Genomic DNA, 27,580 nt, shown 5'->3' on the forward strand with positions numbered 1-27,580 from the left:
CTAAATTATGAACTGAAAGGCCATTTGCCATTTAAGCACTCTTACATAAAACATTCAGAAGTTAATACAAGTACTAGTCTTAAGCAGTCACACAAGTCTAAGCCACATTTATTTGCACACGTATAGTAAAGGGCAACAGATACTTCAAGTTTATACAAATTTATAAAACAGTTATTAATCACTCGGTACACTTGTGTGTTATGTTGCTTACATATGCAAATCTAGATGAACTTCCTTCGATTTGTAAACTTTCATACAATACTTCCTTAAACAAAAATTCTTCAAAACACATACTGGGCATGTTTCAGTTAGAGCCAACACAAAAGTTAAGACAAGACCACAAACTCAAAAACCAAGTTCAGAAGATACTTTTCTACCTCCCTCCCCTAGAAAGAAGTGATTATTTTCCTTAAAAGACGTATAAGCTGTATCACATAAGTAACCATGAAGTCAAAGAATGATGTTCCCATTATCAGGAAGAAAATGCTAACCAGATCATACTGTTTTATCTGCTGAACCTTAATATATGGTTTAAACACAACAGGGAAAAATGCTTAGATTTAAATAACAAGGGACATCAGAAAATGGTAAATGATTTTTAAAGAAGAGAACTATACTGCCCCTCAAAGCTGCAAAAATCTGACAACTCAAATTATCTAAGGCAAAAAAGTGAGGAAACCTTCAAAAAACATTCAAATCACGTTCAGTATCTAATGATAAAAGTTGAAAATGATATCAAGAGAATATTTATTATACAAGTGTCAACGAGGACAGCTCAAAAATAATGAAAGAAATGCACATTTATTTCTACAAAAGCAATTTATAGTACAGATTTAGAAGAGAACAGACTTATTTACCTATTAAAATATACAGATTCTTACTGAAGAGTATAGGATATTTAAAAAAGATGACAAGGGATGTTAATCTTTTTTTTATTATTATTTTTACATATTTGGAACCTCACATAATTTTGATAAATAACTCTTACAAAATTATGCAAAAAGTACAAGAATGTCTGGTAAACAAACAGTCTGTATTTTCCAAAAAGATTTTTTACAACATGCAATTCTTAAGGCAGCATAGCATCCTCTTTACAAGGAAAGGTAATCCTTTTACTCATCAAGAAATCTTCTGCTGCAAAGAATAGGCTAAGAAAGCCTGGCTTCTTCCATTAACGCCTTTTGTCTTTCCTGTCTGATTTTCGGTCTCTTTCACTTCTTGAAGATCTTTTGCCTGATCGACTACTCTCTGATATAGACCTCTTTCTGTCAGACCGTGAATTCTTATCCTTTGATCCTTTTGTATCTCTACTACTACCACCTTTTGAAGATTTGTGACTTCTTTCTAGTCCTGAAGTATCCCTTCGCTTCCGATCCACACTCCTTCTGTGTTTTCTATCTCTATTATGTCCCCGGCCCCTACTTCGGCTTCTACTCTCACTACTACTACTAGTGCTGCTGCTACTATCTCTGCTGCTGCTGCCACTTGTACTAGAGCTGCTACTAGAACTACTTCTACTACTACTACTGCCACTGCTGGAACTGCTTCCACTGCTGCTACTGGTTGAACTGCTACTAGAGCTACTACTGCTACTGCTTCGACTTCTACTCTTGCTAGTTTTATTTCTAGCTCGACCTCTGCTTCTGCTCCTAGTTTTGGTTTTGCTCTTGCTCTCTGGATGTACTGTCAAGACTGGCTCTAATGGCACTTCCACAAGTTTTACAGATTCTACTGGAAACTCCTTCCTCTCTGGTAGTAAATGCCCTTGCTCCTGAGTAACCTGAGGTGGTGGGTGTAAAACAGCTAATGGTAAGGTCTCAGGCTGAGAGACAGACTGGGACTGGAGTACTGGCTGAGGCTGGGGCTGGGACCGAGACTGAGTCTGAGTCTGAGTCTGAGACTGGGGCTGGGGCTGGGGCTGGAGCTGGGGCTGAAGCTGAAGTTGAGGTTGAGCCATAGGCTCTGGGTGGGGCTCAGATTCTTTCTCTTCTTTTTCCTCAGGCTCCTTTTCTACTTCTAGAGCACTAGAATTCTCTTTCCCAGGAGAAAGAGATTTACATTCTTTATCTGGCTCAACTTCAAATTCCATTTCTGGCTCCATTTCTTTGCTAGTTTCATGTTCTGAAAGTTCTACACTTTCAACTTGATTAGTTTCCATTACCTCCTGCTCAGCAATTACATTTTTGACGTTTTCAACCATCTCTAGCACATCCATAACTTCTTCGAGCTGACTATCCTGCTGCTTCTCACTTTCCCTTACCTCGGTTTCTTCCTCCATCTTAACCTCCATTTCCTGTTTTTGCTCCTCCTCCTCCTGCTCTTTCTCTGCATCACTATGAACTATACCTACTTCCTTTTCCTCTTCCTCTCCTGTTTCCTCTACTTCTACATCATTGTGCTGATTACCTGTCTCCTCCAACTCTTCCTCTCGCTGAGCCACCTTACCCTCTTCTTGTTCCGCCTTCTGTTCTTCATTACGCACCACCTGATGCTCTTTTTCCTTCATTGATTGTCTTCTAGGCCTAGCCTCCATTTTATTTATTTGTTCTGCAAATTCAATGCGTCTACCTTCAAATAAAGCTAAAGAACAAGAAAATTTAAATCACAAGTTTACATTTGATCACAAAGTGTCATTAAGCTTCATCTAAAAGTCTTTTGGTAAAGAGATGACAAAAAACTGATTGTAACAGGTTAATTATAAATTGATATAAAAAGACAAAGGGAAAAAAACTGCTGGAAACCAATATTCTGAGAAACTAATAGCAGGCAAAACTATATATTATCTAACCGATGGGAAAACAGGACAATCTTTTGGTATTCAACTTTACACTAGATGAAAAAAAAAACTTCTTTTAAAACAACCAATTTTATGAATAATTAAAACTATCGTCCTGCATTAATTTTCTGATTCCAAGGAGAGACAAACTGTCTAATCATCATCTCGACAGTATTTACCCTTCCATGTGTGCTCCCTTTATGTACTTTATCTGTTCACTTTTCCCCCTTGCTTCATAATCATTTACAAGATAATTACTAAGAATATCAAACAAAGAAGAAGTCATCTTACTCAAATGCTTAAGAAATACATATGCACCACCTACAAAACATAAGTTTCAGGTTAAACTCCATCATTAAACAAATACACCTGTATATGAAGCTCAACAGCATCTTAAAGTATCTTAAAAAAACAAACAAATGAATGTGTGTAGTGAGTGTACATTATCTCACCCACTAAAACAATTGTAAGCAACCTCTTCATGCATACTCACCATTCATTTTTCTCTGGGACTCTTCTATCAGCTTTTGGGTAGCTGGACACATTCTTCCGGGAATGTAGAACAAGTGGGGCCTTGTCTTAGTTCTTATATATTTGATTATCTTGGCGTTATGCTCATTCCACTCTTCTTGCTAAAGAAAAGATAAAAGGTCAATACTTTTGTAATCACAAAGGATTACTGATCTCAAACACAAAGATTTACCAATCTTAGAATTCCAAACCTCTACTTACCAGCTGTGCAAGCTCAACCTTCTGTTCCAAAAGCCGCAGTTCTGTCTGTTTAGCACGCCTCTCTTCAAACAGCTCTCTTCTCTCATTTTCAACCTGCTTTCTCTCTTCTTCTGCCTGGACTTCAAGTTTTTGTTCAATTTCCTGGCGCCTCTTTTGCTAAAAATAAATAACCTGCTTTAATATTTATGCTTTATAGCAAATAAAAGATAATCATGGACTAGTTGCTTTCAGTTCAATTATAACAAAAGCTTATTGCACATCTGGATTATACGAAACATTACAATACTACTAAGCAAACTTATGTGCACGTTCCACATTTTCAACTCAGGGTATCAATAAATTCAAACGTAGCATTTGGAGCTGTTGCAATTTATGTTTTAGGAATTGGGGGCTGAGGCTTTCCCATTTAAATATCAAAATTTCAAGGCCATGAGATATAATAGCAATAGTCCATGCCAATATAACTTTTAAGTTTCTCCCATAAAAGCTAACCTAAGAAAAAGAATATAGGCAATCTTCAGAGGTATTCTTTCCAAATCAAAGAATTTGACAATTCAAACTGGTAAACTAGTCATTTGTTCTCTCCATTACTCTGGAAAACAACCAACTTTATATAGCAGCATCATATTCTCTACCAAAATTAACATGTTAAAACTTAAACCAAACGTGTAAGCAACTCTTAAAAAATTAGAATAACTGAACCAGTTGGAAGGATCATGGAGTTTTAATCCCTTGAGAGAAAACCTAAATAGAGATTTGTCCAGGGTTCCAAGGTCATACAGTAAGGTTGTTAAAGGGCTTATACTGGAACCTGGGTTTTCATGAGTCACAGAGCAGGAGTCTTTGTACTACAAAGAGAAGTTCACTGATTACTTCACAGCACCTCAATGAAAGACCAGTTAATGGAACAGCTTCAGAAAGTTCCATAAGTTTTTCCTTGGCTTTCTATCAGGTTGGCAATGAAGTATAAAAAGAGCTTGTAAGCTTTTAAAAAACATGCAACTGACAACTTCAACAACTCAAATAACAGATAAGTGAAACAAAGCATAAATACCCGCTCAGTAGCAACAGTGGATTCTTGTTTAAATTTCTGAAGGGTGCCCATCAACAAGCCAAATATTCGTCGATTTCTTGAAAAAGAAACAAACACAAAAGTCAATTTAAATAGGATTCACTTCATTTAAACTTATCATTTTACAAAATATACTACGGGCATTTGAAAAACCCCTGAATTTTTCTTTGAATTGCATGGCTATTATAATCTAACAGAAAATTCTTCCTCCAAGAGTACTAAAGATACCTTTGCTTTCCCTTTTCATCCATATTTTGATCCTGGATAAGGTCTCTACGTGTACGCTCTTTGGAGGTAGCTACAACCGAAGACTGCAACGCTGGCTGTGGGAGAAAAAAAATTTTTCAGTAATTTAACTAGCATCTGTAAGTTAGTACGTTAAGTAACTTATTTATTTATTAAGTTAATATGCTCACTACATCTCAAATGTAGTGAAGATGAAAATACTATACTCATCCTCTAACAAGTTCTCATGTCACTACCTTTTTAATATCATCATCCTCTGCGTCGCTTTCTTGGCGTGATTCTCTCCTCGTCCGACGCTCCCCGCCCAGCCTGTCATGGGAAAAATAATTTAAATGACGACCGTGGAATTTGATTTAAACACATATCAAGGGTAAATACCCCTTTCCTAGGATTCATTTCAGAAGCCTCATTCTATCAGTCTCCATCTCATTTTACTCTTTCCTCCAAAAGTAAAGGGAAAAAATGCCATTAATGTTCAAACCAACCTTCAACCTCCTTTAATATCTAAATTATTTCTCAGGCTGGTTAATTTTTGTAGTACAAACAGAAAAAGGATTAGAAATTGACTATATCTTTCATGACTTTTAGCAACGTTTGTGTTGCTATCACTAAAGAGTTGAGTTTTCAGGGATACTGTCTGTCTCAGTTCAGGAGAATACCAAAGGGGCTCAAAGAAAGTGGTATCAACCTAACTCTAATACAACTCAATTCAGCATTTGTAAAGTGCTAATTGAGAAAATAAAGGGGAAAGAAGTACTCTTTCAGACATCTTCTCTCCAACATACCTACTGACTGCCCCTTCAAGGTCTCTCTGTTTGGCTGGGGGTCCTCCTCCACTATCTGAGAATCCACGCCTGCAAATGAAAACGTCCAAGAGAAAGCACTTAAAATTTTTCTTCTCAGTTGGCAAAAGAATTTAGTTGACTAAAAACAACACAAAAAGCTTTCCCACTAAAGTAACCTTTAAATGGGCATACACTCCAAAATGGTTCTATGGCATTTTTTAACCATAATCAGAAGTTATAAAATAGGTTGTAATTCTTCAAAAATCAAGTGTGGAAATATATTTAACTTCTAGAAGATCTGCTACGTTGGGGTTTAAAAAAAAGGAGATAGGAAATGATAAATTCTTCAATCTGGAGTTTTGCTTGCAAATAAATTATAAGTTTCAGGACAGCCAGATCTAAACAGAAAACTACAGCTAATCATAGGTTTAAACAAAACATTTCAACATTAGCTCTATCACAAATTTTGTTTAAACCAATACCACGTTAATTTAGTATAAAAATGCCAACAGTCTTAATACACGAGTTAAGTTGAAAGGAAACCTCACCTCAGCAATAAACTACCACGTCCTCTACCTCCACCAGGACCAGAAAGGGCCAGCAATCTGGCTTGGATGGGCCTGTAAGAGAATCAAAACTCAATTTAAAAATCATTCTGTAGACCCTTCTAATGGCACCAAACACTTTCAGGGGGGATAAATGGGATAAATTTATCATAAAGGGATAAATGGTGTCGCTCTAAAAGGAGGGGTTCAAATCCACGTGCTTGGTACAGAACACGGAAGTACTGTTTTAGGTGAACTTCTTTTTCCCCTGGACCTAGTTATTTTCACCTAATTCTGCGAACCGCGAAGAAACCGCACGTGGACTAGAACCTCCGGGCACTGAGGCCGAAACGCGTTCTAGGAGTCTTAGAGCCAGTGGTTGCACGGTGGCCGCCGGGAGGAGAGGGGGCTTTGTGCTGCAGTCCCGGGCCTGCGGGGCCACGGGCGGGAATCCGCAGTCACGGCCTTCCCACAGGCGGGAAAGTCGTCCCGACAAACCCAGGCCTGTCTTCTTCTCATGCCCCTGAGTCCATGGCCTTAAGGTGGGGACCCGGAGACTGCCCACCTCACCGAAGACGGAGTTTTACCGCCGCCCGAGGTCCAGGCCTGGGGGTTCCAGTCTTCTCGGGCCGGCCGCCCTCCCCGCCCCCACTTTACCCCGGCGCTGTGGCTCCCGCTCAGAACCTGCAGTTTGCGTCCGGCTCTCACCTCACGTCATTCGGATCCCGCCCGGTGAGCTTGCGAATATTCTCGTCCACGTTCTTTAGGCTCTCCTTGGCCTTTTCTAGCTGCTCCTGCAAAGTTCTCACTGCGACCGCCATCTTCTCCCTGCTGCAGGCTTCAAGACTGCTCCACAGGCCGCGCCGGGCTGGGCCGCGCCGCGAGACGCCGAGAGAGCGACAGCTGCGTCCAGCCAATAGCGAAAGGCGTTGTTTTTCGGCCTAAACCAATCAGCGGCCGGGAGAAGAGAAGCTGAGGCCTTTGTGACTCTGGGCCAATGAGAAACCTGCCGGGCGATCGCCTCTGTGCCTCTCTAGCCGGGGGTCCCCGGATTCTCTCGGCGCAGAGCTGTGGGTTTGGAAGCGTTCTGGGGTCTGGGCTCGAGGACCTGGCAAAGAGCGCGCAGTTTTCCAGCCGCTTTAAGGTGTGCTGTTTATATACCCTACATCGTTTTAATCACTTAATCACATCAGTGTGGGGTGGAGACGCGTCTATTTCCCTTCCTCCCTTTTCGCTAGATTCCATTAGGGGTGGGCGTGGCCATTTTGTTGGTGCGCATGCCCAGAGAGGGGGCGGAGGCGCGTGCTTCCCTTGATTAGGTTAAAGCGAGCCCGGAGCAGTCAGACACGAAGAGATAGGAAACGTCATTCATCTTACTAGCTAGCGGTTATTATGGACTGGCCTTGTTTTTCACTCTGTTTGAAACGCCTTACATGTCTTATTCCTTAGAAATAAAAAATTGGGTGAAATGGTTATTACTGATAAGGAAAGTATGGAACTGGAGATGATGTAACTGTCCCTGTCACTTCAACCGAGAATTACATTCGGCTCAGAGCCTGGGCGGGAGTATACCAAAAGGGAAACACAACGATGAGACAGACGAGGCAGGTTTTTCTTTGCCTTAAGCCTCTATCCCTGGCCTAGCGCTGGTTGATTTAAGGCTGGCTCTGGGGAAAAACGGCCCTCTTGACGGGTGTGGGTGTGATCATCCTACTTCTGGTTCTCCTGTACTTGAACTGAGAATCGGTTTTGGCCCAGAAGTATCTACAGGAATTCTTTTGATATCTCAGAAAATATTTTCTCACAGAAACAATGTTGTGAATGATCGTGGGGTTCTCCATCTGCTAGCGAGGCATCTTCTCCGAATAATGCATTAGCGCACCAAGTGTATTCAACTCAGGCTGCCACTAATGTTTCATTTTCCCTCAAACTTTCAATTTTCAAGGCACTTTAGTCTAACCATCCTTTTTAAGCTCCTATTGGGTGTTAATAGTAAGCTAGCCTGGGGATCATGCTTCATAGAATTTGTAGGCGCCAAAGGGAGAAAAGTTCCATCAATAATAGTTCATTCCTTCGTTCAACAAATATTTGTTGAGCACCTGCTATGCACCTGGTAGGTTCTAGGCACTTGGGTATATCAGTGTGCTGTAAAGATCTCTGCCCTCATGGAGATGGGAGGGCCAGAAAAGTGTGAAGACAAACAATAAACATAAGTAGAATATCTAGTATATTAAAAAGAAAGTAATGCTACATAAGAAAAAAAGGAAAAGTAGAGCTTGGTAAAAAGGGATGGAGATTACAAATAATTTAAAAATTCTAATTGCAAGCATATTTAGTCTCTGGGCTGGTGTGAAGATATTACTACCCCAGAAAAGCCATGTTTTAATCCTGATTCAATCTTGTGGGGGCAGCTGTTTCTTTTCATCCTTCCAATAATATAGGTTGGAAATTTTGTTTAGATGACTGTGCTGGTTTGAAAGGCAGTATGCCCCCTAAGAAAAGCCATGTTTTAATATAAATCCCATTTCATAAAGGTAGAATAATCCCTATTCAATACTGTATGTTTGAAACTGTAATCAGGTCATCTCTCTGGGTGATGTGATTTAGTTAAGAGTGGTTGTTAAACTGGATTAAGGGGCGACATGTCTCCACCCATTTGAGTGGTTTTTGATTGGTTTATTGGAGTCCTATAAAAGAGGAAATATTTTGGAGAATGAGAGATTCAGAGAGAGCAACACTAGAAAGCAGAGAGTCCACCAGCCAGCGACCTTTGGAGATGAAGAAGGAAGACGCCTCCCGGGGAGCTTCATGAAACCAGAAGCCAGGAGAGGAAGCTAGCAGATGATGCCATGTTCACCATGTGCCCTTCCAGCCGAGAGAGAAGCCCTGACTGTGTTTGCCATGTGCCTTCTCACTTGAGAGAGAGACCCTGAACTTCATCAGCCTTCTTGAACCAAGGTATCTTTCCCTGGATGCCTTAGATTGGACATTTCTATGAACTTGTTTTAATTGGGGCATTTTCTCGGCCTTAGAACTGTAAACTAGCAACTCATTAAATTCCCCTTGTTAAAAGCCGTTCCATTTCTGGTATATTGCGTTCCAGCAGCTAGCAAACTAAAACAGATGACCTCTATAGAGATATGAGATGTCCAATTGTGGGTGTGACTTTTGATTAGATGGAGATGTAACTCGACACATTTCAGGTGGGTCCTGATTAGTTTACTGGAATCCTTTAAAAAGAAACATTTTGGAGAGATCCTACAGAGAGAAAGCCACTAAGAAACTTCAGAGCAGAACTGACAGATGCCGACACTTGGAGAACAGAGACACCATGTTTAGAGAGTCTTACAGCCTAACAGATGTCGCCATGAGATGTGAAGCAAGCCAGAACCTGGAGAGAGCCAAGGGAAGTCAAGAGATGAAAGCCAGCCCCAGAGAAACAAAGTGAGGAACTCCCACAGGAACAGAGGCTGAAAGCAAGGGAGCCCAGGAGGAAGGGACCAATGTGCCTTCCCAGCTGATGGTGGTGTTCCAGATGCATTGGCCTTTCTTCAATTAAGGTATCTTTCTCTGGATGCCTTAGTTTGAACATTTTCATAGGCTTAGAACTGTAAACTTGCAATTTAAATTCCACTTTTTAAAAGCTGTTAAAAAAAAAAGCTGTTCCATGTTTAGTGTATCACTTTTTGGTAGCTTGCAAAACAAAACACTACAGAACATTTTAAAGCCAGAGTTTAACAAATTTGAGTTGTAAATATGATCTAGCACATGTATTTGAACCTCTGTAGGATTTAAGTCCCACATCCTCCATAGATTCTTTATGAACTCCATCCTGCAATGATATCACTTCTCAATTCTTCAGCAGTTTTCGGTAGCACCTATTCCTATGATTAGTTTGTATTTTCTGGTTCAAGTATATCTTGTTCTTTTCTTACTCTACCCCTACCCTCCACCCCTGCCCCTTACACTCTTCTACCAGTAAAAATGAACTTCCTGGTGGCCAAAATGGCCCTAAATATTTTTGCATACCTGGGCTTCATCCAATGTGGATTGGGATAGCTTCTCAGTATCTCTATTTAAAATTGTACAGTCTAAAATTGATGATTTGGTCGCTCTTTTCATACTGAGAAACATATGGCAGTAAAAGCAGCTTTTTTGATGAAACTAATAGAAATTCTTATCAATTCTTTCATAGTGAATTAATATAGTGATTACAGCGAGCGTCACCTCCCCCAACCCGGCCCACGTGCCGCGGAGGTGGACTCTTCCCATTCCACGCGGCCAGTGGGCCGTGCTGAAGGAACTCGGTACCATAGAGCTGGCGGACCGCCGGGGTAGAGGAGACCGGAAGTTGTTTCTTCGCCCCCCGTCCCGGGGCTGGCGCTGGGCTCTGCCGGACGGGTTTGGTGGTCTCCGCCGTCGGACACTCGTCCGGCCCCAGGGCTTGGTGGCCCCGGGCTGGGCTGGCCCTCGCCCTGGGTCCAGGCTGAACTTGCCCTCGCGAAGGGGCGTGAGCTCCTCGGTCTCCTAGCGACGGAAGGCTGGGCTGCGGCGGGGGCTCAACGGCGCTGGCCGACTCGCTCCGAGGCGAACCGGACGACCGGCTGGACCCAGAAAGGATCAGAAACCCGGAGCTTTGAAGAATAAGGAGGAAATGGCGGACGAGGCGTTGTTTTTGCTTCTCCATAACGAGATGGTGTCTGGTGTATACAAATCCGCGGAACAGGGGGAGGTGGTGAGTGCTGCTACACGCCCTTGAGGTCCTTCTGCGGTGACGCTCCCTGTTTTCCCTCAGCTCTGTCCTTCCATCGTCTCGTCACCAGCGTCTCCCGAAGTGTGGCCAAACTGGTCCACCTCCTAATCCTAGACCCTAAGCCCTGCGGTTGTCTCCTTCGAGTACTTCCGTCTTTCATCCTTTCCGATTTCGAGTCCTGTATTTGATTCTTTTTTGTCCATTCGTATGCCTGTGTCCTGCAGGCCACAACAACTTTTAGTGTTGTCCCTGCCATGGTTTACGGCGGGGTTAACTGCAGAGCTGGTTTTGGCATCCCTGCTTAATTTTATTGGCACTTCCAACACTTTCGAGCCATCCACCAGGCAGACTTGTCCCAGCCCGAGAATCCTGTTCCTCCCCATCCCTACCTCCCACCACTACTACACACGCCGCAGGGATTGAAGGCTAATGAGGGTAAGGAAAGTTTGTAGGGATTATGTTAACGGAGAAAGACAAATCAATTAATTAATTCAGAATATTTAGGGTCCATTATATGTTAGGCTCCGTTGCTGGGGATACAGTAGTGAATAGAAATAAATAGTGGCTCCACCCTGGAGGAGGTTACGTTTTATTATGTGGGCGTCCACATTCACTCATTGAATCACTCGGAAAACATTTACCAAGTGCGTATTTGGGACTGAATATGCTAAATGAATAAAACCCCTGTTTCACAGTCGTTGGGAAATAGGTAGTTTAGGAATAATTAAAATATTGGGTGCTAATTAGGTATAGAATAATAGAGTTGTAAAGAATTTTAGAAATGAGATATTCCACAATGACAATCCTTTTCCATAATGCAATATATTGATAAAGATAGGTGGAGGTTAGGGGTAGGAAAGCATTATAGGCAAAGATAATGGCATAGAGGTATGATAGAGTGTGGTATATTTAAATATGATTAAGTATTTTTTTATGACTACATTGAATGGGTGGAGAAAGAGGTATTGAGAGCTGAGGCTAGAAAGGTCCCTATAGAATTAGCTAAAGAATTTGAACCTTCTTGGAGGATTTTTGAAGAGGGAATGACATGGGCCCGTTTTCAATTTAAGAAGATAACTAGCATTTGGGCTGGAGAGGGAAGATCATTGTAATGAGAAAATCCATTATTGCAGGAGTTCAGGCCGGAAATGAGGAAGATCTGAATTGAGACAGGGATAGCAGCAGGAGGAGGAGAGAACAGGTTTGAAAGATAGGAGGTAGAAAATAAAGGACTTGATTAGGTATGTGAGTGAGGGTTGAAAATTATCCTTAGTTTTTTAGCTTGAGATATGGGTGGAACCTCTGAGAATTGGTGCTGCCAGTCTAGTCTGTAAAGTACAAGAGGGATGGGCATGATGTATTTGAAGAGATCAGGGAGAGTTATTATAATGAAGCAAATTATATTTATCATTTGGACCCATCTATAGTAAAGATTTTTTTCCAAGTTACAGACTTTGGGTTTATCATCATCAGCAAACAGCATTATGCTAAGTGCAGAGTAGTAGATGTTTGCTGTTTGAAGAAAGCTAGCCTACCTTTTACCTTTTTTCCCAAAGAGCGATTGGCAACATACCACTTTTATAGTTATAAAATCCCCCTCCCCACCTGTGGAGTATGCACTCTTCATTCTGTTTACTTTCTTTGCCTTCTCCAACTCTTGTCCATGAAATTCTATCTTCTTTTTTTCTCTAATGGGTTAACCCAAAATAATCATGACTGATAATTTTAAGAGGTGTGCTAGACTTAAGAGAAAGGAACTCGGTAAGTTTTCTATCATTTAAACTAAAAAAATAACTTTCTTTTCCTTTTGCAATATGTTTATGGTGGGAAAAAATTGCAGTTACATATATGCAAAGATGTTTTAAAGAAAGTTTTGTTACAGTCTTGATAATCGTTGAATCTGGTGTGGGATTCATTGTATTACTCTCTCTACTTTGAGTGTACTTGAAATGAAAAATGTAGATGAAAAACATTTATAATCTTCTCCTCTAGACCTGATGGTTTTAATACTTTTTTTCATTCATAATGTCGTAAGTTTTGAAATGAAATAAAGGAAAGAAACAATGTTATCACCCACTAAATCAGTTACTTTTACTTGCTTGAAGTCATTAGCAATGACTTGAAGAGGAGTTAAATCTCTAAAAATTGAAGTTGGACATTTCCCAATTTACAGAGAATAGGTGAAAAAGGTTGAATAAAATTTTCTCAGATTTAATTTTTCTTGACATTTTGGTACTAATGAACAGTCAGATGCCACAGTGAATGAACAGGTAGTAAAAACCAAAAGTAGGACTAAATTCCAAAGCTTTGTGGTAGTAATTAGGCTTTGAGAATGTCTACATATGAGCATATTTCCAGCTTATAAATTTGTTACCAGAAGATTCTACAAAGAGCAGATTGTTCCACAAAGATTATCATGATTTACAGGTACCCATCTCATTTGAACATGTTTGGGAATTCGTATGGTGAATAACAGAAACACCAGGGATAGTGATAAGTATTAATAGATGTATGTAAAGAGTTTTATGACAAGGTAGGGCTCAAAGGAGTATCATGAAAGGCTTCTTGGAGAATGTGATGCTTGAGCTAATTCTTAAATTCTAGAAAACAGCAAAACAGCAGGTGGAAGAGAACGTAGCACTTTGGGGTTGCTGCAGCAATATTAAAGTGGCAGAAGGGAAGTATGTTTGTGAATATGTGGCTGTTAATGAATCAGGTTAACTAGGAAGGGGCCATTAGGAAAGGGATACAATGCTGTACTGAGCTTGGACTTTATACTGAAAAAAGGAATGGAGGTTGGGGCTTGGAAAGATTCAGTAAAGAAAAACATCATTTGTTTATTAGAAAGTCTTCTACCAGAAACGTGGAAGATGAATCAAAGGAGGAAAAAACTAAAAACATGGAGATCAGTTTGAAGACTGCAGTAGTAATCCAAGAGAAAAGTGACAAGGGTTAACTTGAACAGTTGGGATGGAAAGGAAAAGATGGAGTTTGAAAAATATGTAGAAGGTAGATTCTACTGCTGTTTTGGGGGGTGAGTGGTTGGAAACAATGGAATGAAGAAAACTGAAGTTTTCTGGTTGGTGGATGGTGGTGGTGTTAATGAAGCTAGGGAATTTTTGAAAAAGACCAGGCTAAGGACAAAAGATAATGTGTATCATTTTGAATATGTCTAATTTAACGAGACTAGGGAACTTCTAAATGGCTATGTCCAATGTGTGTACTAGGAATGCGGATTTAACTGTCACAGCCTTAAACAAAGTACATGATTCCTGAGAAGAGAGTGCAGTAAATAATGAGGGTCATGATGCGTGTCTTTGCATGGGAGGCACAACAGGCTTCAGAATGTATAAAAATCCCTTCTCTCTCAGAGCTGTATTCTAGCCCAGGGTGGGGATGGAAGGACATGGGCAATATAAAATAAGTAAAATATACAGTATATTAATTGGAAAAAGAAGTTCTTTGGAAACAAATTAAGCAGGAAAAGTAGTTTAGGGCATCAGAATCATCTGGAAGGTTTGTTAAGAACATATTTGTGGGGGTGGTGCAAACATGGTTCAGTAGCAGAATTCTCGCCTGCCATGCCGGAGACTCAGGTTTGATTCCCAGTGCCTGCCCATGCAAAAACAAAACAAAACCAAATAAAAAAAATATATTGCTGGTTCCACATCCAGAGTGTTTGATTTAGTAATTTGAGGTGTAGCTAGATAATTTGCGTTTTTAACAAATTTCTGTGTTGTGTGGGTGCTGCTGACCTGGGACCACACTTTGAGAATGACCAAGATAGAGTGCTGAAGAGGGTGGTGTTGCAGTTTTAAAGAAGATGGTCAAAATAGGCCCCATTGGAATGGTGATGTTAGTGAGGGACGTGGTCATGTGAGAATCTGGAGGAAGAGCATTCCAGATAGAGGGAACAGACAGTGCAAAAGGCCTGAATTGGAGCATGCCTGGTGTGTTTAAGAAACAGCAAGAGCAGTGTGGCTAGAGTAGAAGGAATATGAACAGGAGTAGAAGGTTGAGACCAGAGATGGGGGTGGGGGGGAGGTCAAGATCGTATGGAGCTTTGTAGGTCATTTAGAGGATTGGGGGAATCTTCAGCAAAGAGGTGGTATTTGAAGTCTTCAGAGTGGATGAGATTGTCAAAGGAAGAGGCAAGCAATCACAGGATTTTAGGTTTAGGGTGATGGGGTCATCAAATAAGACAAACTGAGAACTAAGAAGCTTGGTTGACTAAGGCGTTTTTTTTAAACCTTTGTTCCCCCTATTTATTTTTTTATCCATATTTTTACTCATCTGTCCATATCGTAGATAAAAGGAGCCTGAGACACAAGGTCTTCACAATCACATAGTCAGCTGCGAAGGGTATATCGTAACGATCATCTTGAAGAAACGTGGCTCTACTGGAACACAGCTCTACAGTTTCAGGCACTTCCCTTTAGCTGCTCTAATACACCATAAACTAAAAAGGGGATATCTGTATAATGCATAAGAATAACCTGAAGGATAACCTCTCAACTCTCTTTGAAATTTCCTAGCCACTGACACTTTATTTTGTCTCATTCTCTCTTCCCCCTTTTGGTCAAGAAGGTTTTCTCAATCCCTTGATGCTGAGTCCCAGCTTGTTCTAGGATTTCTGTCCCACATTGCAAGGGAGGTTTGCTAGGAGTCATGTCCCACATAGAGAGGTGGAGGGCAGTGAGTTCACTTGCCATATTGGCTGAGAGAAAGGCCACATCTGGGCAACAAAAGAAGTTCTCTGGGGGGTGACTCTTAAGCCTAATTTTAAGTAGGCTTAGCCTATTGTTTGCAGGGATAAGTTTATAAGAATAGGCTCAGCCTTTTGATTTGGGTGTTCCCACTGTTTGCGAGAATATCAGGAATTCTCCAAATAGAGAAGTTGAATTTTCCCCCTTTCTCCCCATTCCCCCAAGGGGACTTTGCAATACTTCTTTATTCACTGTTCAGATCACTCTGGGATTTCTGGGGCATCACACTAACCTGGGCAAACTTAGAAAATTTCACTCTCTATTCAAGGTCCATGTACTTAAGCCGTTCACTTAAAACTGTCCATTTAAGTTAAATTAGGGAAATGCACTAGTCAAAATATAAATTTTGTACCAAATAAACATTTCTTGCTTGAGTCTCACACAGAAGTTGAAGTTTTAAAATATGAAATGACCATCTATTTCAACACCCTGCAGTATTGACATTCCTTTGTTCTTTCTTATGCAAAAACATTTTTAAATTTGTACATTTAGTTACTATCATTGTACACTTTAGACATTCCTAGGTTATACCATCTCAGTCTTTATCATCTGTCTTTCCTTCTGGTTTCATATGTGCCCCCGCCCTCCTCCCTCTGTCATTCGCTAAGAAACATTTTAAAGCAAGTAACAGTAGAATTTAGTGAAAGCTTAAAGAAAATAATTGACAGAAAAAAATCAAATGTGATAGTTTATTTTATTTACTAGGAGAGAGGAAGAATGGTTGAAATGGGCAAAAAAAGTGGAGAATGATTGAGAACAATTTTCAAGAGAAATAATAAGCAACAATTCCGTTTATCTTATTGGCTTATGAAAATGATTAGAACTAAGAAAATTCAAGGATGTTTAGTAGTTCATGTTTCCTTTAAATGTTTCAATGAAAAAAGAATAAATATTTACACTAATATTGAAAAGCTCTATTTAACGATATTAAAATTTTTTTGAATATTTAAGTTCTAGCATTCTAAATTAAGTATTTAAAACTATTTTTTAAAATAGGAAAATGGACGATGTATTACTAAGCTGGAAAACATGGGGTTTCGAGTGGGACAAGGATTGATAGAAAGGTGAGCAGTATGGATTTGAAAATTTTCTTCCAGGTAGGTTATGAACAAAGATGACCCATTTCAAAAGATTGTTTGTAAAACTGAGAAAACATTTAAATTTTAACACCAATTTGAAAAATTCTTCTCTATTCTTGAATTTAAAATATGAAATTTCTTTTTTTAGGTCATGATGCTTTTTTAACTCGGTTATCTAAATTTATGTTTAAATATTTGAAAAAAATGTATTTTATATTTTTGAAACGTCTTTCTGCAACTTGTGGTGTATTGAAACAAACATTTAAAATTTTGTTTCATTTCCTACTTAATGTCTGGTAGGTTCTTTAACCTGAATGGAATTTTGTTTAAATGCATAGGGATGGAAATGCCTTACAATAAATGTTTATGCATGTAATAATCTTCTGGTTTATAGGTCAATTCTTTTTAGTGTTTCTTTCTCATTATCTGAATAATTGAACTCATTATGTTTTATATAACAGTACTATGATCATGCTCATTTCTTTTTCTGTTTTTTTCTTTTTAATGTGGTAGAATTAATTGTACCTGAAATTGAAGCTTTACCATTAGACTAATATACCACTACACTAATTTTAGGCTCCATGGTTATATAATAGAGTATGAATCCATAAAAGATGATATCTGCTTTGTTTGTTGCTTATCACTTTACGACTGTAAATAAATGTCGAATGCTATTCTGGCATTTGGAAATTTGTTAATGATTTGCCCCTCTTGCTTTCTCTGGAGGGAAAATAGTGTATTACTTCTAGTTGATCTTTTTAGATTTACAAAAGATACTGCAAGATTCAAGGATGAGCTAGATATCATGAAGTTCATTTGTAAAGATTTTTGGACTACAGTATTCAAGAAACAAATTGACAATCTAAGGACAAATCATCAGGTATATAGTTAAATTAAGGTCTATGTTTTTAAGTCCTTTTAATTTAATATATATGTCCCACTTTTGTGATTTACTTATTATTTAAAACTTAATTTCTGGTGAACTTTGGAAGTTTCGCTTATCTTTTGTTACTCATTAGTTCTTTTGTTCTCATAAGGTACGATGAATAAAAACAAAGGAGCAATTATCAGTTGATGAAAGCTGTTCCTTTTCCACAACTAAATAAATTATTTTAATTTTTAAGAAGTAGCAAATGTCAGAATGATACAGATTTTAGGTTTTGGTTCCTTAGTTATTTTTACTTAGTTGTAATAATATGCAACATCACAGATACATTACATTTATGTCTTTAGAGTAGTGTTTAAAGTCTAGTTTATAGGTCATATTTGACTGTTAGATAACTCTGGAATTGTTTGGTTTCTGTCATTTTCTTTTACAGTATTTTATTACTGTAAAAATTAATAGGTTACATAGAAATTTATGCATTTAAAATAGATTCATTCTATTTTATAAAACTCAAGAAAATACTTAAGGTGGATTTGATATTTTGATTAAATAAAATTCATTTTTTCATATATCAATACCATTCTTAGCTTAGAATTACATGAAATACTAGTGGAAAGAAGTGACTCACTTTCCAAATGTGATTTAATAATATGTGACAGCTAATTTTGCCTGGGCAAATATTACTGAGTCACACTTCTATTCTGTGATTTCTTTAAGGATAGGGACTATGTCTTATGTATATTTGTATCTTCAGTGCCTAAAAGGATTCAATAAATATTAGTGTTATGAAATAGTGAAGCCACAATTCTTAAGCTTAAACATTGCAAATCTCCTCCATTTAAAGTAAAGTTTGACCAATGGAAAGGAGATTTTTTACAACTTAAAAACTCTTGAAAGCATTTTGTAGGGATAAGATAATTTTTAAGGACTATAAACTACATTGATCATTGATTTGGACATCTTTTCTGTTTTTGGAACAGGGTATCTATGTACTTCAAGACAACAAATTTCGTCTCCTTACTCAGATGTCTTCAGGAAAACAATATTTAGAACATGCATCTAAGGTATTTAATGGATTAGAAGCATGGGGTTTTCTATTAAGGAAAAAGCAGAACTACAGGGAAAATTACAGTACCAATCATAAGAGACTTTTTTTTTCACTTTTTATTTTGAAATATGTTCAAATTTACAGGATAGTTACAAATGTAATGAAGAAGACTTCAACATATCCCTGTACCTGCCAGATACTAGGTCCACCAGTTTTAACTTTTTGCCATATTTGACACGTCTGTCTGTCTTATCAATCATTAATTCCATTTTCTCAGCACTTGAGTGTAGATTGTATGCATCATGCTCCTTGAACACTTTATACTACTATGTATATTACTTAAGAACAAGGTCACTTATGTAGCTACTTTAAGTGCAGTTATCAAGTTCAAACAATTTTACATTGATATAAAACTTGAAATCTATGATCCAGTTTTTTCATATGTCACAATAATGTTCCTTTGAACATTTTATCCTCCCTTGCTAGATCCTACCAAGATCATGTATTGCATTTAATTGTCATTGTCTATTTAGTTGTTCTTCCTTTTTTTTTTTTTTTAATTGTGGGAACAAACATACAGTATACACTTTAACATCTCAGCCACTCCTGAGCATGCCCTTCAGTGGGTTTCATCCCGTTCATAACACTGTGGTACTCTTGACCACCTTCCATAACTATAAATTTCATCCCAACTATAAACTATCAACTATAAACTATCAACTATAAATCCTTCATCCCAAACAGAAAGCTTATACTCATTATGCATTAATTCCCTGTCCCTCCCACTCCCAGTCCTAAGCAATTTGTACTCTAATTTCTGCCTCTATGAGCTTGCATATTCTCCAATATTTTCTTAGTAGTTACTCTGGGGCTTAACTTTAAATCTAAATCAGTAACGATCTTGTTTGCTTTGATACACATTTAACTTCAATAACATACATAGATTGTTTCCATGCTCTTTCATCCCCCCCGCCTTTTTGTCACAAGTTACATGTTTATACATGATGAGTTCAGAGTCATTGATTTGTCACTACATTTCATGCATTTCCCTTTTAGATCCCACAGGACATATAAGTGGAATTATAAACTGAAAATACATAATACTGGCATTTATATTTACCCATTTCATTACTCTCAAGATCTTTATTTCTTCATGCGTCTCTGATGTATTATCTATTGTCTTTTCCTTTCAACCTGCAGAACTCTCTTTGGCACCTCTTGTAGGCCAGTCTAGTAGTGATGAAATCCCTCAGCTTTTGTTATCTAAGAATGTTTTAATCTCTCCCTTATTTATTTATTTATTTATTTATTCATTCATTCGTTAGCATGACCAGGCACCAGGTGGAAATTCTGCGACTGAGCCACCATCGTACTGCCCTCTCTCCCTTATTTTTGAAAGACAGTTTGGCTGGATATAGAATTTTTTGGTTGTAGTCTTTTGCTTTTAGCACTTTGAATATGTTATCCCACTACTTTCTTGCCTCTGTGGTTTCCAATGACAAATCAGCATTTAATCTTATTGAGGTGCCCTTGTATGTGAAACACTGCTTTTCTATTGTGGTTTTCAGAATTCTATCTTTGGCATTTGACAGTTTGATTATAATATGCCATGGCATGGATCTATTTGATGAGCATCTTTGATGTGTATAATTATGTAATTTATTAAATTTGGGAATGTCTCAGCCGTTATTCCTTGAATGTTCTCTCTGCCCCTTTCTCTCTTCTTCTGGGACTCTCATGTAGGAATTAAAGAATAAGTAGGAGGGACTGCAGGGGTAGTTCAGTGGTAGAATCCTCACCTGCCATGCAAGAGACCCAGATTCGATTCCTTGCCCACGTACTTCCCAAAAAAACAAATAAGCAAAGAAACAAAAACTCCACAAATGGTGCTGCAATAATGGGATACTCACATGGAAAAAGAATGAAATGTGACCCCTACCATACAGCATACCAAAAAAAAAACCAAAAAAAAAAACGAGTAGGTAGGCAGATGTATTAGAGAAAGCCGACAACTTGTGGATTTGTGACTTTGTGTAATATAACCCTCTGGACACCAGTTTCCTCGTTAATAGAATGGTATAATAATATAATCTTATAAGATTGTTTTGAGGTTTAAGCATATATAAAGTACTTCACATGGTGCTTTCCTCAAAGAATAAGCATACTTAATATTTCTTTTTACAGGCTGTAAGATGTCTGAGCTAATTCGAAATGGAAATACTTTCTTTTCACAAATTAGTTTTACTAACTCGGAATTGCTTATTTTCTGTATTTTTGAGGTGCTTAGGCTTTAATTACAGGAGGAATTTTTTATGATAAATATGTATATTTTCTTTTTTTTAGTAATTTGTCCCATGTTAAACTTTCTGGGTCTCACTTAACTTTTTGGGATCTTGTGTTTTCAGCTATGGAAGGTAGAAGTTGACAAGATCAATGATTTTTAACTATTTGGGGCTCTGGACATCTTTGAGAATTTGATGAAAACTCTGGACCCTCTTGCCCTATAAATATGCACATATACATGATTTTGATTTTCAGAATGTTCATATATTCCCAGGTTAAGAACTCTTGGGATAGACAGTCTTTAAGGTCCCTTTTAGCTCAAAATTAAATGACTCCATATCTATTTATTGGTATCCATTTATGCATATTCATTACAAAATAGCAATAATAATTTATATTATCCATAGGTATATGAAATTATTGACCATCATGCAATACAAAATGTGGATGACTAAAAAATCCTTACATTATTCAGTCTTCAATCTCCATTCTTGTACTGGTGTTCTTTGCTGTAGCTCAGTCCCATTCCTCTTCTTTGTTTCTATGATATGCTTCTCAGTCTGGGTACTTTTGACATTTTGAACCGGATAGTTCTTTGTTGCGGTAATGCTGTCTTATGCACTCGTACAATGTTTAGCGGCATCTCTGGCTTCCACCCACTTGATGCCAGTAGTGTTCTCCAGTGGTGCCAAGCAAAAATGTCTTAAGACCTGGCTAGATATCTCCTGGGATGGGGGTAGTGCTGAGGGGGCTTACTCCATTTGAAAACCACTGATATGTGAAATCTCTTTTTCATTTTCACTCTTTTCTCTGTTTTCTTAAGGCTTTTTCCCCCCATCTTCATTCCCGACCTATTAGCTCTATTCTTGAAAAAGAAAACTATCTGTATTCATCTTGGAAGTTATAAGTCTGTATTTCTTTGAAAAAATCAAATTTCTTGGTTGTAAATAGCAGAAACCAACTCTGATTTATTGGAATAGTATTAGTTAGCTTAAATAATTGATAGGAATGCTGAAGAAGCAGGCTCAGGAAAAACGCAAGTACCACTTAAAAAACAGGCAAGGACTACAGGAGGTTAAGCAGCCAGAAATAGAGCAAAACTACTCTACAGGGAGAATCTGATTAGAATTCTGCAAGCAACACTGACAGTGAACATAGCCATCTTTGCTGCCTCAAGAACAATTTCTTACCAGTTTTCTGCTTTTTGTGTCATTCACTCTAGATTCAGAATCCTGGGCTGTAGCATCCAATTGGCTGAGCTTAAGTCACATGTGCATGCTTTAGTTTCCAAGGGGTTGAGAAAAGAGAAGATTCACTCTATGTCATCACCAACCATAGTTTCTATAAGTTAGAAGTTTGGCTTGGGCTTGGCTTTCCACCTATCTTAACAGTCCCCTAAAATAGGAAAGACATTTGGATTTTTTTTTTTTTCCATTAACAAATTATTTTATTTCAAGCCTATTTAAGAATGTATCAGCAAGTATTAATTCTCTTCAACATATAACATGCCAATTAATATCAATTCCCCTCAATATATATCAATCAAATAAAAATGGGCAAAAGTCTTGAAGAGACACTTCAAGACATGCACACGGCATTTGGATTTTGAGCAATTGGAATGAACGTCCTATAGATGCCACCAAAAATCTTCTAACAATCCAATTTTCAGTTATTTGAATAGTTCTTTTCCTCCTTTATTTGAACAGTCAGCAAGGCTTTACTAAATGTCATATTTATTAATAACCTTACTATTTTATTTTTGTAACTCCTTAATATTTCTTGTAATTTTTTTTCCCTTTCAGTATTTAGCATTTACATGTGGTTTAATCAGAGGTGGCTTATCAAACTTGGGGATAAAAAGTATTGTAACAGCTGAAGTGTCTTCAATGCCTGCCTGTAAGTTGAATTCACATTTCTTATCTTTTTAAATGAATTTTTTCAGGTCTGTCTCTGTCACTCTCTCTCTAAAGTAATTTGGAGGAAATTTAAAATTCCAGAACCATTTTGTTTACTTTTATCAATTTTTACATTTAGTGTAGTAATATGTAGCATACTTATTTTCATATTCAGTGAGTTTTTAATTCAAAATAGACTGTCATTTAAGAAAATCTGCTGAAGAAACCCAAATTTTCAAGAGAACTTAAGAGTTGATTCTTATTTTAAAGGAAAATTTTCTGCAATGTTCTTTTCAGTTAGCAAATTTCTCTATAGCATTAAAAATGTTTTTATATTTAAGCAACTTTCCAAAATAGCTCTAGATGTAAATATCTAGTAAAACTAGGTAAGGCCAACTCAGTCTTTTATCACTAAACTCTTTCCAAAAGATCTTATTTATTTATTAGAGCTACCAGTCAAGAATAAAATTGACCTGAGATTCATTGTCTTTCCTTTCCATTAGGGATAATCAACAATGAAATACCCAAATTGTAAGGATCACGAAGAGAAACAAAGACATTTGCTCACAAATCTGATAATCATCCCATAAAAATATAGTTGCCTTTATTGGATGACGCTAAGAGTATGGAAGTTATTTGACATTATAATTTCTTGATTGAAACCACTTCCTAAATAAAACAGAAAATTGATGTTTAGGCTAGATTCTCTTATAACTAAAATCAAAGAATTATTTTTCATATTTTCTTTTTTAGGCAAATTTCAAGTGATGATACAGAAGCTGTAGAACATACTGAAATTCAAGACTTCAAAAGTGTAAAGAGATAAATTATTCATGTATAAAGTATTTCAGTAGCAATAATTTATTATATTGTTGGAAGTTTGTATTAGTATAAGCTATTGCTACATTTTATGATGAAAGATGCACTTTTAAGCATGAGTAAGGTTTTTTTAAAAATCAATTTAGCACAGACCAAGTTAAAGCAGATAATGGGGCATTCTACCATTATATACACTTTATTGATCTTATTTAGTGAAAACCTTACTTCCAAGAACCAGACACCAAGACATAGGACCCTTATTTTACACATTTTTATTTCTTAGAGTGATGTGTATTTATTTAACCCAGATAGAGAAGCAAAACTTAGACTTTGTTGAATTACCATAAATAAAAGTATGTATCAACCAGAATAATTTGTGTTAGAATTAACAAATGTTAGGTATCAGTTTGTTTTAATTATTCAAAAAAGGCAAACATTACACCAAATTAAATGGAACTTAGTTTTTAATGTTGCATTTAATTTATTTCTACTGAGAATTTTTACACCTGTATAAGAATTTCATATATCCATTACATATACATATTACTGTATATATCTGACTCATTAAATTACTTAACACTTAATTTTACTTTAATTGATTTCAATTATTGAATTCTCCTTTAATGTAATAAAGTGAAATATGATGTAAATGTATTAATTTAAATGTGAATTCAGCAACTCCATTGCCAAAGAACGTTAGGTATGTTGGGAATGATTTTTATACTTCTTGGTCTTTGTACGGCCTTGACTTGCAACTTCTCTTTCTGTGTATGGTGAAGTGCTGCTGATGGTTCTTCCATCTTTAAATTTACTTCCTTATTTACTCTTCCCCTAAAGAAGATGCATGGATAATTGTTTTAGTCAAACTGATATTAATTGGGCTATATCTTCTCAGTGGGTTGTGGTTAGTGCTCAAGTAGTATGTCTCTTTTTAACTACGCCTCTAGGATATATCTATGCTACTTGTGTAGTGATAAGGCTAGGGCTTTTTTTATTTATTGTGAAAGAAGGCCTGTCCATCTCGTCTCCACTCTCTCTTCTCCTATAAGGCAGTGTTGTCAGGTCAAGGAACTTAGATCTACTTAATCCTAACTTAGCTCTGTAAGGCACAGGAAGCAAACATTCTTTTTTTGGTGTCTGCCTCATCCTTTTTCTTCTGGTGTTTATGGTTTGATTCAGATTGGCCTTTAATCATATTCCAATGCCAATCCCATTCTTGAGATTTGAAGGTAAAATAGAGAAGGGGAGGAAGCAAAAGACTTAACTTAAATGATCTGACCTAAGCAGATATCTCCAGTTCAGCTTTTGTTAGAACTGTGCATGCTGGTTTATTACACTTTATTAAAGCTGTACTTTGTTTCTCATTTAATTATTACCCTCGTGCATATACTGAGTTGACAGGAACTCTGCAGAAGGAAGTGATTGAAACCCAGTGTTTACTGGGTTCTCTGCCACAAATATGGCATATTAAGAAGGACAACTCCTTGTAATAAAAATGATCCAAAATTGTACTTAAAAACATGAAATGAAAACTATAGAAATGGTTTGGTTACATAAAAGAAAACTACGTGTAGAGCCATACCATTTCCCTTTCATAGAAAGGTTCAGTATTATAAAGATGTCAGTTCAACACAAATTGATTTATTAAATTGAAGTAATCTTAATTCTCCAGTAATGTGGAAGAAAATAAAAATTTTTTTCAGACTTTGAAAAAAAAATTCAGTAAAACCCTACAAAATATGAATATAAAGTTCAGTGATTAAAAAGGATCATAATGACCCCATAATTGCTAATGTGTATGTATGAGTATATAAAAATGGAACAAAATAGAGAACTTCAAAATAAACAAAGCAAGTATAGTGTATAGGAATTTTGTGTATGAGAAGGGTGGTATTTCAAATCCATGGGTTTGTTAGACACTGTTAGTTGCCTAGCCATCAGCTCTTTCCTTCTACTTTCCTTGTTGACCGAGCTCCGGTTTTGTTTTGGTACTGAGTGTTGACCTTCATTGGCTTTGTGCTGGAACAGCTTCACTAGTTTCAGAGAGGGTGACTGCTGATTAGATATAAGCCAGTGATGGTAATTACTTTATCCATGACCATTTAATGAAGGTCTGGCTGAGACAAATGGGAAGTCTGAAGGGCTTTGGGGAACTTTTTTGTTGCTCTTAAAAAAATGGATACAAGGTAGGGTTTTGCCCCCTTTCTGCTTCTCAGTGAAGATGTGTGATACAGATGTTGAAGCAGCAACCATCTAATGACCACAAAAGGACAAGCGCGAAGATGAAAGCCATTACGTGGAGGACAGCAGGATGCACGGATAGAAGCACTGTTATTGTGCTGCTGAATGAGAGAAGCCTGAAATTGCTTACTTTTGGACTTTTTAGGTGAAATAGTAAATCCCTTATGTTGTTCAATCCACTTTTGTTTGTGTGTTTGTTACTTGTAGACAAAAAGAGATCTCTCAGTAGAAACAAAGGGAAGAGATAATTTATTGGAGAAATAGTAGAGGACTATTTGAATACACATTTTCTGGAGAGGAAAATAATTTTCACAATTAAAAAAAACAAAGGGTTTACATGAAAACAATGAAACTATAAAGTACTAAAAAATATGACATTACTTTTATGATATTGTGGTGAGGCCTTTACAAAACAAAAAAAGGAGAAAATCATTAAAAAATCTAATAACATAAATATGAATAAGTTTGCATATCAGAAAACACCATGAAAATATTAAAATAGGGAAAAATATTTATAGCACATAACATGTAGATAGATCATGTTAAAGATCACACTAATATCTGCAATTATAAATTTAAAATGTACATATTTAACCTAGGATTCCTAAGGAAATAAATGAGTATGCAAATTTGTATGTACAAGGATTTTCACTATTTTTAAAGGTTAAAAGTGTTCATTGATAGCACTTAATTAAATTACAGTACAAGGAGATCTACCTATTAAATGAAATAGTCCTATATGTATTTACATAGAAAAATGTTAATTGGCATATTAAGATAAATCTGGTATGGAATATTGCACACACAATGTATAAATATGCATTATGAATATGCATATATACAGTTATGAGTGTATTGAAAAGATTGAAAGTTATAAGTAAATTGTATAGGAATTATCTGGAATTTTGACTTTTGATTATATTATTTGGGATTTCTACAATAAGGATCTATTTAGGGACAGAAACATGAAAACCAGTGAATTTTGAACTATGTTTTTTAGAATTGAGAGCAGATGTACAGCCATGAAACGAGAGTGTGTCAATAGGGACCACCTAGAGGAAGCCTAGGGTTAGGGACAAGATAATTAGGAGAGGTGCTATCTAGGAAGAGAGGAACATACATTAAGCCCAGCTCCACCTGGAGGAGGTTGTTTGCCACATGACAGCCAAGCCAGTGCTCCAGATCATCTGTCTCTATTCAAGTGAATATCCCAAGCCAATTGAGCTGAGGAAAAATGTAAGCCATTCTCTTCTTGTTAAGAGAGAAATCTATGGGTTGCCTACATATAGACTAGCAGAAGGAAGTCTCCACACTCTTCCATAGAAGGTTATTTATTTTTTTTTCGGCATGGGCAGGCTCCGGGAATCAAACCCAGGTCTCTGGCATGGCAGATGAGATTTCTGTCACTGAGCCACTGCTGTACTGCTTCATTTCAATCTTTTTGAAAAAAATATTTTTTTGAGATCATCATACACCATGTTGTATACAAACAGTGGCTCATGTCATCAAGTAGTTGTGTATTCATCACCTGGGTCATTTTTAGAACATTTGCATCACTCCAGAAAAAAAAAAAACCCACACATCCCATACCTGTTATCCCTCTGTCTCATTTACCACTTGTATTGTAATCTACCCTTCCCACAACCCCAAATAT

At 37.3% G+C, this 27,580-nt stretch overlaps 2 protein-coding genes across 5 annotated transcripts; one reads left to right on the forward strand and one right to left on the reverse strand.

The window, feature by feature from the left end:
- PNN (pinin, desmosome associated protein) lies at nt 1–7,054 on the reverse strand. The gene is made up of 9 exons (XM_077126885.1): nt 6,865–7,054; nt 6,160–6,231; nt 5,612–5,680; nt 5,063–5,135; nt 4,809–4,903; nt 4,563–4,638; nt 3,509–3,664; nt 3,270–3,408; nt 1–2,580 (listed from the first exon to the last, which is right to left on the reverse strand). Exons 1-9 carry the CDS (start codon nt 6,975–6,977, stop codon nt 1,172–1,174), a joined length of 2,202 nt encoding a protein of 733 aa, XP_076983000.1. The 5' UTR covers nt 6,978–7,054; the 3' UTR covers nt 1–1,171.
- TRAPPC6B (trafficking protein particle complex subunit 6B) lies at nt 7,052–26,101 on the forward strand. 4 transcript variants are annotated; one of them, XR_013162184.1, is made up of 8 exons: nt 7,052–7,300; nt 16,672–16,739; nt 17,517–17,634; nt 18,621–18,704; nt 22,774–22,867; nt 23,370–23,489; nt 23,620–23,680; nt 25,902–26,101. XR_013162184.1 is itself a non-coding variant. In XM_077126892.1 (7 exons), exons 1-6 carry the CDS (start codon nt 7,154–7,156, stop codon nt 23,649–23,651), a joined length of 543 nt encoding a protein of 180 aa, XP_076983007.1. In that variant the 5' UTR covers nt 7,055–7,153; the 3' UTR covers nt 23,652–23,680; nt 25,902–26,101. The 4 variants fall into 4 exon arrangements, 2 of the variants coding, with proteins under 2 accessions (XP_076983007.1, XP_076983008.1); XR_013162183.1 differs by having other exon boundaries at nt 23,620–26,101; XM_077126892.1 differs by lacking the exon at nt 23,370–23,489 and having other exon boundaries at nt 7,055–7,300.
- Nucleotides 26,102–27,580: the final 1,479 nt, after the last annotated feature.

Source organism: Tamandua tetradactyla, chromosome 14 (assembly GCF_023851605.1).
Source record: "Tamandua tetradactyla isolate mTamTet1 chromosome 14, mTamTet1.pri, whole genome shotgun sequence".
In the NCBI taxonomy this organism is placed as follows: Eukaryota; Metazoa; Chordata; class Mammalia; order Pilosa; family Myrmecophagidae; genus Tamandua; species Tamandua tetradactyla.

Excerpts from the sequence above, each read along its gene's own strand:
- PNN (XM_077126885.1), bottom strand. The coding sequence starts at position 6,977 with ATGGCGGTCGCAGTGAGAACTTTGCAGGAGCAGCTAGAAAAGGCCAAG. Across the intron at positions 6,232-6,864 it reads CGGGATCCGAATGACGTGAG|GCCCATCCAAGCCAGATTGC; the intron begins GTGAGAGCCGGA and ends ATTCTCTTACAG. Across the intron at positions 4,639-4,808 it reads GATGAAAAGGGAAAGCAAAG|AAATCGACGAATATTTGGCT; the intron begins GTATCTTTAGTA and ends TTCTTTTTCAAG.
- TRAPPC6B (XM_077126892.1), top strand. The coding sequence starts at position 7,154 with ATGAGAAACCTGCCGGGCGATCGCCTCTGTGCCTCTCTAGCCGGGGGT. Across the intron at positions 7,301-16,671 it reads AGTTTTCCAGCCGCTTTAAG|GAAAATGGACGATGTATTAC; the intron begins GTGTGCTGTTTA and ends TTTTTAAAATAG. Across the intron at positions 17,635-18,620 it reads ATCTAAGGACAAATCATCAG|GGTATCTATGTACTTCAAGA; the intron begins GTATATAGTTAA and ends TTTTTGGAACAG.